Source organism: Saccoglossus kowalevskii, chromosome 3 (assembly GCF_978046115.1).
Source record: "Saccoglossus kowalevskii chromosome 3, keSacKowa6.1, whole genome shotgun sequence".
Taxonomy (NCBI): Eukaryota; Metazoa; Hemichordata; class Enteropneusta; family Harrimaniidae; genus Saccoglossus; species Saccoglossus kowalevskii.
In genome coordinates this window covers 11,785,044-11,798,469 of record NC_140643.1, presented here as the reverse complement: position 1 = coordinate 11,798,469, position 13,426 = coordinate 11,785,044, and the positions used below count along the sequence as shown (strand labels likewise).

The window sequence follows — 13,426 nt, the reverse complement described above, 5'->3', positions numbered from 1 at the left end:
GAGAGCGAAAGAACCACGATACTCTCGTCGCGTCCAATGATTCCTTGATATTTGTACCGTCGCCTAGAATAAGATCTCAGCGACTATTTGCGTCTAAGGACTATTGCAAATATGTAATAGCCGCGCTGTCAGGATTCCAAATAAATAAATAAATAAATACATTTATTACGACGTACCAATGTCACTGTTATTTTTGTAGTCAATTATTCATGAGCGACCGAAAAATGTCTTTAGTTTATGAGCAAATATACTCCAGTTTGAGTTTCGATACGCCACGTCGAACTATTAAAACAAGATGATTTGTCGTGTATCTATATTGCCTCGCCGATTTCACGAGAAGAAACCGTGTTGAAAAATGTATTTACTGCCATGTAGACAGCTTAAAATCTATGATCATTCGTGTTTTTAAAACCAGTAACATGCGCGTTAAAGCTCCCTGACGGGGGAGCATGGTATTTTGAATTAAACATAGGCAAACTACGCAGAGGGAACAAGACAGATTTAAGGTGTATTAGAGCATTGGATTATACGAGTATCAAACACATGGGGATATAAATAATTCATGTCGCAAGAGAATGCAGGTTTATCCTGACTAGCATCGATATTTGCCTACTATTTAATAAAATATTATTTCTAAAAATGTTTATTAAGAAAGACAAGCTTTTTTTTGACTGATATTTTCAGTCGCGCGATATCGCATAAATGTTCACTTTTGAGATGTTTTTTGTGTTCTCTGACATCTAAACTGAGTCGTCCGCTACATTGTGTAGTATTTCGGATTGCGTAAAAAGCTATTAAAATAGGATTTTATAATTTGAACTAGACAAAACACTGAGCTGACACCATTTGGTGGCGGGGAAGCTTAGGGATGTGCATTCTTACACGCAGTCCATAGATTTAACGCATTCAAAATATATGCAAGTTTTTGCAAATTATTATCCTCTCAAAAATCAGCAATTGTTATACTTTATATATATTGTTATATATATGAATATGTTATATTCAGTCCTACTTTACCAGCCATTGTGACTGTTGCATATTTAAGCTATCCTCAGATGTTTGTTCTTCCATGGAACCATGGTTTCATGCCCCCCCCCCCGATTTATCTGCCTATTCAGACAATTAAAGCTCCCATTTTCTAAACCAGAAACAAACGTGTCAACATTTCAAGATTTAAAGTTAGATGGTTTGGCGAATGTCCAATTCTTCTTCCGGGTACCCATGATCATACCAGAACTAACTATTTTCAGTACATGCCATTACTTACTAACATGTACTTATTTCTGTGGCATTATATTATTATATTACATGCCATTATCAAGATTTGGTTGCGAGATACAATTTCTCATATCTCAATGAAGCTATAAATAATTTCAGTTTATATATTCATGCATTAAATATTACACATAATAATTCCTATATTTCGATAAAGCTATGATTAATTTCAGAATATATATTCATGCATTAAATATTACACATAAAAATTTACATATCCCAATAAAGCTATTAATAATTTCAGTATATTTTATTTTATATATGTTATATTATTTCGTGTATGATAAAAATAAATAATTAAAACAAATTAAAAAAATAAGTAATATGTTATGAAAAGTTATGAGAGGTTATTTTAATTACATATTTCGACTTTTTAGGTTCTACAAAAACCACTCTACAGACTGGTATAATTGACGGGGGGGGGGTAATTGTCATAAATACTAGAGGCGTTCCTATTTGTATTTTCTTGGTTCGAATCCTACGTATATCACAATAAAAGGTTGGGAAGAGAGGGTGTTTTTTTCTAATTAAAATACATGATAATCCTTAACTAGTGCTTTAAGCAAGATGGGATGAATGGTAAAGAACTTAATAAACGTATCTCAGAATTATTCCTACTACACGTTGGATGGTTTGGGGCATTAAATAAGGTTTATCTTTGTTTTCCTGGTTGTATTCAAAAACGCTAATGTAATGTAAACAATCTTCAGAATACAATTTTTATAAATTTTATATATAATATAATTATCAGCAACTTTAAAAAAACTTTAAAATTAAAATAATCATTATAATTTAATATGGACAAATAATATGACTAATATATGTAAACTCCATTTGTTAAAAATTCTGTGACGACAGGAGAATTGTTAAAATATGACAATGTATAAATTATGTAATTTATTATGGCGCTCATTTAAACCATCAATGTTAATAGCGTTAGAACACGAACTACCGAATATCAAGAAATCATGTTATCGCAAAAGTCACACACTGTGAAACACCTAATGTATGATGTCAAATATATGACCACTGTCGATAATATAGACACGTTCATATAAAGTACATCGATTGTCATTTTGCAAGTACATGTACATACCTCTAGAAATCAAATACTTAAACTCTAGTAGAGTGCTCGGGTCATAGTCATAGTCTATAGCCATATTAGATGCTTTTTCTAACCATGTCTTCAGTACATCAACTTGTCCTGTAGCACACATGGCCTGCAGATATCAATCACACACGATTGGTCTAAGTAAATAACATGTCCCTGAATACGCCACTGTCTTCGATTATTCAAAACAAATCGTCACCAGTTGCATTTGCCAACGTAGTAAACGACTTGTCGGTTGCAGCATCATTATGTGTGTGCTAGTACGTCATACATTCTGCAACCTCGTTCGAGGCCTTTTGTGCATTAATAATAAAAATCGTCATCCAAATATCTATCTATCAAACCACTGCATGACAGGTAAACTTTTAGTTTGAAACAAAGCGAAATCCTGAGAAAGGTCACGTGCATTATATTGGTCCATTTGTTTATTGACCTTGACCGTGACAGGTGACCGTGCGCACAATGGATATACTTCGAACAAGCCTAAAATTCACTGACGTAACCCCGTAAATGGCATCTTTAGCGAAATAAAGTGCTTTTGCCGCTGGGCCACATTTCTTGAAAACACATATAATTCCATTTGCATCACTATTTATATAATAAACGTGTGTCATACAGAGTATTTGAAATTGAATTGCATGTGTACCTGTATGAATTTGAAATCACATAAAGTCTCTTCCAGTGACTGCCAATCTCCGCAATTAATTAATGCCCATGGCAGTTCCATCAGTCGACGTTGATTATAGATAATTTTTCTCGTTAGAGCATCATCACCACTGGCTGCTGTGGAAACGAGACGGTAATTTAGCTTAGAAAGCTGCTGGCGAGTGTTACTGGATCTTAAGCATGATTTATAATATACCGGACGTAGACTTAGTGTGCATGCTTACTTACGACAAAATAAAAAAAATACTCCTCTCGCACGATGACAATAACTCGATTTTAAGGCAGTGCGAAATAATAACAGTACATTTGCTACCATTACTATATATCAGCACGTTTAAATAAAGTATGTGACTTTTGTAAATAATTGGTGCGCTTATCACAGTTTACGGGAGAACATATTTTCTTAAATCTCAGAGGTTTCAATTATATGAACGTGTGACAAGACTCACATTATTATGCTCTCTTGGTCACTTACCTGGTGTGAGTATTATGGGATGTTTAATGATTCCCGGATCAAGATGTGGATTTTTGCGGTGAGTTTGTTCAGACGTCTTTCCAAGAGATCCGTCGAAATAACTAGACATGTACGCGTGGATAGATATCCGGATTTCCTCGGAAGGAAGGAATCTGAATACGAAAATCACCAATTAGTAGCGTTCAAAAGAACAGTGCATTTTTTCCATGATGCTTATATCGATTTGCTGTAAAGTTGGCTTGTTGCACAGTAAAATACTGGTTAATATAAATTCGTAGACCTTACTAACTAAGCAATTAGATAATATGTTGTTATTGAATAGCAATATGTTGGATTGGGTTAGTGGTTATTAAATAAATACCCCCAATTTGTTTAGAAGCTTTAACCATTTGGCTGAACCAGTATGGATGTACAAAGCATAAAGCCTATTCATTCAATGTATAATACCTGGCAGTCGCTAAAGACGAGAAATGCCCTGAAGACCAGAATAAACGCCCGAGGATATCTCAAAGAAAAAAAAAACGCATTTTGAAACAGCGTGGCATAGCTCTTGTAGTGTTCATATAGTCACGGTTTTTGTAATCACGTTAATAGATACATATACACACTTAGACTGGGTTCGCTCAGACATGAATGTTAATAGACGACAAATAGTCCTTCTGAGACTGACAAAGAAGAGGATCTTTAGTGTACCAAGGCTACATGACGCTACTCTCATGGAATGAAAAGAAAATTACCATTACGTGACGTGTACTATTACTGATCTAACGTATCATACAGCCTAGTAACAACATATACAATATAATGGTGTCCCCTTATTAGTAGACCTATTTATATTCTCGACTTTTAGAGACATTGTGAAATAAATGCATCATAAGGCGCTTCGTTTCTATTGTATTGACCCAACTGTGAGATCCTGGTATATCCACGGCAGAGGTAAATATACCAAGGCACCGAAAGACCACATACGCAGTAAAATATCAATGACTCTATTCTATTCTATTGGGAAAAAACGTCTTTCAAATTACCCGAACACGACCGCCATTACTATATCAGTGTACTGAAGGACGTGTGTGGGTGAGTTGGTTAGAGTATAATTGGACTGACAATCTACGATTTGACGCAAATAATCTTACAGGTTCCCTCTTAGAATTACCTTGAGCTGATTACTGAGGGATAAAAACGTCAACAAACGAATGGCATTTGCTGTTATTCCTTTAACAAGGTCTCAAAGATCAATCCTTATACAGTGTGGCAATACACAGTTAATATATTGGCGCACAATGCATGTATGCTGTAATAGCATTTGTTTTCAGTGGCATTTAATTTCACTATTTTGATGGCTTGAGTTTTTTCAACCGGGTTTTAATTTCACGGATTTGCCTGTAAAATAATGAGCTCTATTCTGATATTTTATGTTCACATGGTTTTAATTTTAATCAGATTAGACCTTTTCAAGAAAATGGCGAAACCTAATTTATGCATGCATCTATAGAATAGGTAGATTATGGGCGTGTATATCAATGTTTACATTGTGGGGTAGTATCAACCTTGAGACATGTATTCGTTTAAAAGGTTCATAACACCACGGCACCTACATCGTCAGAATCAGTGTATCCGTCATACAACCACAACAATTTTACACCGAAGATACCAAGTAATTAAATGATTATGAATAAGAAATCTGTATCTTTGTGCGCGTTGCTTATCTGTATCTCTATAATCATGTACATCATCGTCAGAGGAACTTACGTGGATTCATTAGAATAAATCGATGAATAAATAAAGGATGTCGCATGGAAATGAAATTCATTGATAATGAATAAAATATGCAGTATAAACGTATTGGCGGAAAGACAGCCGCCGGTGTCTTATATTAGCATTGACACAATGTCCCTAAGACACATATAGTGTGCCCATGCAATCATGGTTCACTGGTGATAGATAACAGAGATAAATATCATCTGTATGTTGTTACGTACATTTATTACGCAGAATACACTCAATCTTCTGTTGCTCAGGGTCTTGAACTAGTAAGCTGAGATCAAAGACATCGACCGCCTACTTGTAATGCAGACCTTCACAGCTCGAAACAACAATACTCAGTCATGCGACACGGAATTTACCGCAAATCGACATTTTTGTTCGATTGTTTTGATTGCACTGCTGCAAACTAAATCCACACTTCTCCAAGATTTAACAGCACGCTGAAGTATATGTGTGTTACTGAGCTCAAAATATATATGGTTTATGGAGCAGAGCTTTCCCTATAATATATATGTATTCTCTACACACATTTACATATTCTGATAAGATACATTCGTGTTATTAACATAAATTAGTTTAGAGTATTCCATGATCGGATTGCCATGTGACTGACCCTAATGTCAATTCCATGAAGTGACCGACGCCGTCTGAAAGACGTTTACTGGTGTTATATTACGGCTCCTTGATAATCTCCCGAGACATGTCCTGGGACGTGCCTGAATTAATTCACTATTGTGCATGCGTAGAATAGGACGCACACGTGACAAACATCTCATCACGATAAAAGCCAGAAGCGACCATATTAGTTCGGTTATTATGTGTTCTGCAATCTATGCTTTGATTGGAATACCAAATAATCTATCTGAGTTTGAGACGACGACCATTCGTGGACAGCGTACTTAATGGCCACATTAACTAATTTTATGACGAAGCCTACGTTTGTGGCTTCTAGCAAAATAAAGCATAATGAGCAAGCAAAAAGTTATTATGTCCATCTAGCACAAAATATAAACACCCTGAATGTGCCAAAAAATGGTTGTTAGACGATTACTCTTACCTCTGCTCAGCAACCTCGCGAAATGCATCATGGGACCATCTCCAGGTGATACTTCCATCTCCAAGTGAAGTATCCTGAATATATACGTCTAGAAGATTACGTAATTCGACCCAGATACCAGTTGGCCATCTAAAGAAAAACAGCGCATTTATGAATAGCATGTAGTAGGAGAACCACGAGAACGTAAAGAACTAATCAAAAAATCTATGAAAAGCTCCCGTGTGCTGAATGCTTAGGAATGAATCGAAAATATTAACACTCTTCCATGTTGTTTTGAAATATGAATTGATAATCTAATTAGTTCTGATGACTCAGAAGTCAACAACTTACAAAACTAAAGATAATTTAGTATAATACTTCTTACCAACACGTGTAAATTGAATACGCCCCATTCCATTCCACACGTACAAACATATACTAGTATATTCGCATCCTTCCTCATGCACCATCAGCTAAGGCTAACCTTCCTCTTTTACAGGCAGCCGTCATTCATTCAGTCGCCAGTGGCAGTTACGAGATGTGAATTTATACAGCATGACACGAATTCGATTGTGCTTCTACACACGTGTTTGTCAATAGTACATTTCTCATGTTCCGTGTTGCAAATTTCCGTCGACATCCAATTATTCAGTGTGCAACTAATTCTGACATTGAATCATGTATGTGTCAACTCAGATCTTGAATAAAACACGCGAATCGTTGGATTCGATACTTTGCACTGGTTATCCGATTTTTATGTACGTACTTAAAGTTACTTTATTGATACACATACATAGATTACACGTTTATAAATTCAACATAACTAATGTTCTCAAGCATTTTATATTTAGATCTGTGTCTCACCTGATGTCCTTCTGCTCTTTAGGATACATTTCCAAAGTTTCGTCGCATAAAAGAAGATCAACAATTTCGTTATCAGTGAGGCCGTTCTTGGAAGCTGTTAGATAGGTTAAAGCTCTCTCTTCCACTTGCTTTGAAGAATACGTGTTCAGTGAGTATTCAAACAAACTTGTTATCTCAGTGGAGGGAATATCCTGTGTGGAAGATAATAATTGCATTCAATTTTATCCTACACCCATTAACCAATTAATCACACCCATTTCGAGATATTTCATTGCCTAATTAATTGTCATTATACTTTAATCAGATTGAGCGTTTTTACATAAACTTGTTTGTAGGTTTAGTCAGTTATTGAATTCTATCCATGGATATCATGGGCAGTTACTGTGCAGAACATGCACCATAAACACACACACACACAAACCACATAGTGAACACATTCTGCAATAAGCATAAATTTAAGATTATAAGCGTTAGTAATGGACATAAATATCGCATATATAAGTGGATCGCAGTTTAGGGAAATCCGCCAGTTACCCGCCACCGTTATGTTCACTTATGATTATTTCAACAGCAAATGAAATATATAGGCATCAGTCAAAATGGATGAAACGCCGCCTGTTGTAATGAAGTTCGATAATCGAACGTTTCTTGCACTTTGCTATAATTGTCAAATCAATAAATTCAACGCTAAGTGTTAAATAAGGCACTGACAGGCAACCGATAAGTACAAAACCTTACACACGACAGAACAGTCCGCGATAAGCCGTAGAGTAATAACACGATTTTCCTTTTAAATTGAAGTGTTCCAGCCACTTAACATTGAGTGAAGATAAAGACAATGTTTACTCGGCATTATGTGCCATAAAAGTATCAATGCTGCTATTGATTGAATAATGGGTGAAAACATTCTGTCTTATATATCATTGAATGAATGAGTGTTATACAGGCAATTACGTGAATGGGCGTATAAGCAGCGTGCTAAGATTTATATATCTTCTTGTACATCGCGTAATGATGGTTAATTTGAATGCAAGACGTATACTTAGTGTGAAATAGTATGTTTTTAACATTTCCACTCTCATCAAACTGAATCAATTATCATTTCAGATCTCTACAATAATATCAAGGGATTTTCTGCTCTGTGTGTATTTTTCAAGAAACTTTCCTTTACAAAATAATTCAACTTGGCAGAGATTTAATATAATTGCATACATGTTGTATGTAACGTACAAACATTTTTTTTGTGTATTATATAGTTTTGCATATTAAATATGCAGCTGTCGTTGTTAAAATGTGTGCATAATAAATGTAGTTATATTCTACAGATATATGCATACTTTATATATTGACGCCATTCTACTGTCAATCCACAATTCAACGATTAGAAGTATGAATTCATCATTTTAATTACGTACCTTGGGACCATCAAAAGACTTCCAGGTGCAACACTCATGCAGGATGCAACGTAGATACAGAGGCTCGCACCTCTTATTCAATACTTTAAGTATTCCTTGTTCTTGCTCAGGTGTTAGAGTTCGACCTGCATCTTGTAACCATGTGTGAAATATGGAGCTCAGCTAAAGGAGTTGAATGAATAAATCAATTTTACATAGCCAAGTTACTGAGACTTGAATTTCATTAAAAACAAAATAAATACCCATACACGGCGATACATCGCATCTACATTCATGGTGAACCATTGTCTCCAAGTTACCACAGTCTGTGCGCAGCTCGTTCGACATTCGTGTAAACAAACACAGTATGTTACATGCGTTGTATACGTCGCGTGGGACTCGTATCGAGGCACGACGCGATGTGATGACTTTATACTGTTTTTATGAAGAACACAGTTCTGTCAATATGACGAATTTAAATTAAAACACAACATATACCTTTGACATTTACCCCCCTCCAATACTCATAGCATAAACTATTGGCATTTTTCAAATGTAACAAATATAGTTACAGTAAATGCCAATATCCATAACACTGCTGACCTTACCTCTTCTTTGCAAAGCGAAGGTATTTCCAAAACGTTTCGCTCTGGAATGAACGACTTCAGTAGGTGTTGTAATTTTGGAGTCCGTACAGCAGATATCACCATTCTGATGTTGCGATTAGGAAAGGCCCTCCTCAACCATAGTAATATATTGTCGAGAGAAACCGGTTCAATCTGAAAGGGCAATAATGATGAAAAGTTACAGAATAATTATTCCAAACTAATAAACCTCGTGTGTTATATTTAACATTTATTTTTCATTTTACTGTGTCTCATGAGTATAAATGTCAAAGTATATCACATGAATTATTGTTCAGAGGACACAGACATGCTTAATAATTTATCAACAGCGATTGCAAGAATCATATATTCTACCTTATGAAGTGAATGTAGAAATATCCAAAGTGGCTTCTCTCTTTCCGCAAGCCTTAGGCAAACTTCAAACGCATCACACAGGTTATGCAGATCATAGTTTTGATTCTCGGCAACATTGCTCCCAAAGGCTCGTGCAATCTGTCAAAATATATACACATTACAACGGTTATGATACTGTATTTTGCATGTCATATCTGCATATGCATACCGACAAGTTAAATATATTTTGAAATAATCAAAAGATCATTCCCGCCGTATGACCACTCTGTAAACTGGTAACAATTCTCAGAAATACTGTAGCTTATTTGTCTAACTATATAATACATGTTATCATGCACGAACATATTTCAACCTTGCTGTATCACCCATGTATATAATATATATACATGTCCTCCACCATGTGCTTAATTGATGTTTACATATTCAAAGCTAATTGCATAAACTGGTCTAGATAGTATGTACAGATCAAATATGAATACATATCAAGGGAGTATTACGATGATACTGCACACACTTATACAGTATAGCGGAAGTATTGACCGACACGTAGCCGAGGTCGATGCTTCCGCGTACTGTCTGAGTGCATACTTTGCGGTACCTTCGTAATAACCTCATTATTATTTTTCCGATCCAACCGTTCGATGTATGAAGCCCACAACTGAGCAAAATAGTGAATATAAGCGGAACTATCTCATTATGAACTTCGTTTTCAAACATGTCCGCCGCCTTGGAACTACCGCGTAATCGTTCCATTTGAAATTCGGATTTCCTAATATGGTAGGATGCATATAGCTCGTGCAATACAACGTTATTACGGCACACTGTAACTTATGAAAATACGGTGACAGATGTATAATAATACAAGATACAAATAAAGAAATACTATTTTGGTTATTGCCAATGGCAATGAAAAACATTGATGTGTATGTGCATGCGCCAAATAAACGAATATATAGTAAAGTTTGTACATAAGTCACATAAAATAATCAAACGAAGGTACAGATATCCAAAAGGCCATTCTCGTGCTAATAAACGTCCGAATCTGCTCACAGATAAGACGGCCACATGTCAACGCATAAATCACTCCATTAGGTTAAATTTTACTTGATGACTTTCTGATGCAGGTGTGAACTGGTAACTGATGATAACAGCGCGATTAAAAAAAATTGTGAGACCGTGAGAACTCGTTGATTGGATATGATTGCACAGCATGTAGTGGTAGGGTTACAATTATAATTGATTGCATGGCAATCATATGAAGAAACATGTTTGCATCACGGTTTATGACACTAGCAATTGAAGAAAAAAATTGCGAGTCATGTTAATTTCCTAATTACAATTCTGACATAAACATTAGTGTGATGTTTCAATGGACATATTTGACAAGAGAACAATCTCTCAGAACCTGTATAACTAGAAAGCACATTTGACGTTCATCAATGTGGAGGTAAACACTTACGACATCATCTGCCGTTACGAATGATCCCTTAGACTGACTGCTGATAGTGGCATTTATAATTTATTTGAAAAAAATGCGTGTGATTGGACAACAACACCCCACTGATATCCAATCACAGATCATGTTAAATATTACTCACCTGGAGCGATATACTTCTCAGTACACTTAGGGAAGTTTCGGAACGAGGTGAAGTCGCTAAGTACCGGACGACCACAACAGCGTTACTGCTATTCCCCCACATTTGCTTAACGAGATTCGCCATGAAAGTCGTCAAGCCGCAGCCTGGGGCAAAAACGAGAAAACTTCATTTGAAAAAAACGTATACTAATGATGTACATGGGCAGAGGATTAAGATGGAATGTTGATCTAATTTCCTTTCAAAATATCAAATGAATATATTTAATCTAATTGTGGCAATTATATTTTACATGCCCGCAGTTATCCCTAATTATCAAATTAGGATAGATTGGTGTGCTCCCGTGTGGTGATTTGATCTGTTCGGTGTTTATCAAATTGAATCTGAATTCAAAAGGGCCATAGAATGCTGGTATTCAAATACGAAACATGGAACTACATGTAATGTCTTTTATTTTTTATATACCACCCATGTGTCATATGCTTGCTTCAAGTTGTCAAACATTTCGAACACTACACTCCGAAATTGACACATTAAAAAGTGCGTTTGTTAATTTCCCGGATGCCCAAGTAATATATCCATATAATAAAAGTCGAATGCGTCAACCAATAACAACTGACATGCAACAACGCGTTACGTTAAATATCACTTTGTGTATAATAATTACTTCACAGTTGGGAGTTGACAGACAGAATCCTAACTTTTCATACTCAGAAAGTATTTTGAAATTAATTCGCAGTCGCAGAGTCTTCTTCAAATCACCCAATCATCAGTTAGTTGAATCGATTCAATATCTGAAATGATTAGCGACATATTTGAAGCTTTTGAATTACTTTCCTCAGTGTGTATTCATCGTACTATTGAATAGAAATTACTACACCTGCTTATATTTACGTACGCGTAATCGAATCCGTTTGCCACGTATGTGCGTGGAAGGAATACAAATAAATATTGTGTCGAATTATGTCAACAGTGGCGGCTTTATAGTTATCAGAACAGTGTTTGATGATTCCGAGAATTATAGAATGACCTGAATTTGATCAACGATCCACTGAATACAAGTAATTGAACTTGCCTTTGTCGTGTGAATACATATACAATTGTAAAAAGCTGCAAGCTATTTTCCATGCGTTCAACTTTGGCATATGAATGGTCGTATTAGTAAGTTTGCGTGTGAATGATCAATCAGGCTTCAATTTGTTGTCAAATACAAACAAAGAAGACATGAGTCGAATGAGTCTAGTACATGTAATTGTGTTAGGGTACCAATCTTTGTTGTCATTATACCAGACACTTTTAGCTGCGATGATAATACAAACCTACTATGTGAATAGAGTTGTACTCGCGAGTAACTGCGAACAATTTGATATATTAAAACGACTGTAATGATTTCCGGTTGTCTCTTGTGCGTGCTAGGTTAGATCTGTTCAGTTATAGGAAGTATGTCATGTTACGTCTACTGGTGTGAAAACACCAAATCTCTGTGGAAAATCCAGGAAACCGAGGACATAATTTAAACGACACAATTACAACATGAATTGCGGTTTACATAGCTGTGGGGCCATAGCTCTTCTTGTGTCGGGTTTTAGTATTTGTGATGGTATTTTAGTCATTTCTGATACAATTGGTGTCATTAAATTTGCTATTTTCAGACATCAGGATTTTTATCGACAAAGAAGAGCTATGGTTCCTCCCACAGACTTGCGTAACACAAATGTGCGACGCTACGCAAGTTTTTCAAGAGAATAAAATTAAATTATGCAAAATTTATTTGAACACTTGTTTTCAACGCAAGGATATCTGCAGCCCATGTTCAGTCACGCTTGATGTGAACCAGCTTGCAATACGGGATCCATCGCAAATATGATAAGAGGTGTTTGAAACACAAGGCATGTATCAAATCTTGTCGGGGGTGTTATCTATACTTGGAACAGCCAATCACGGTATTGCTTTTATCATCAGCAATATCTCCGGGTGCTATAGATTATGGTTATTGTCATATTCGACTAACAATACACAATGTACAATTTTCTTTTCAAGAAATACAATTTTTTCATATTCTAGAGTCAACATTTTCTAAAAATTTATAATATATTTTTTTTATAAACAAAACATAACGGTTGAAAACAATCGTCGCCATGTAGTGGGTGAACACTTTCCTTTTAGCCGTCGTCCAATCAGCAATTATCATCGACCGTTATGATCGTTTGTGTTTGAACATAGCCGCAAAGACATTAACACTTGGCCGGTTTCGAAAATCAAT

At 35.7% G+C, this 13,426-nt stretch overlaps 1 protein-coding gene across 1 annotated transcript in view; it reads right to left on the bottom strand.

Annotated features, from left to right (window-relative positions):
• Positions 1–13,426, bottom strand: part of LOC100368585 (NACHT and WD repeat domain-containing protein 2-like) — a 39,705-nt gene that overhangs the window by 24,006 nt on the left and 2,273 nt on the right. Inside the window, exons 2-10 of the mRNA XM_085497558.1 lie at positions 11,167–11,309; positions 9,569–9,706; positions 9,197–9,367; positions 8,610–8,771; positions 7,195–7,385; positions 6,352–6,480; positions 3,528–3,679; positions 3,033–3,169; positions 2,372–2,495 (exon numbers count right to left, since the gene is read on the bottom strand). Coding sequence (XP_085353684.1) covers positions 2,372–2,495; positions 3,033–3,169; positions 3,528–3,679; positions 6,352–6,480; positions 7,195–7,385; positions 8,610–8,771; positions 9,197–9,367; positions 9,569–9,706; positions 11,167–11,309 — 1,347 coding nt within the window. The remainder of the gene's footprint in view (positions 1–2,371; positions 2,496–3,032; positions 3,170–3,527; positions 3,680–6,351; positions 6,481–7,194; positions 7,386–8,609; positions 8,772–9,196; positions 9,368–9,568; positions 9,707–11,166; positions 11,310–13,426) is intronic.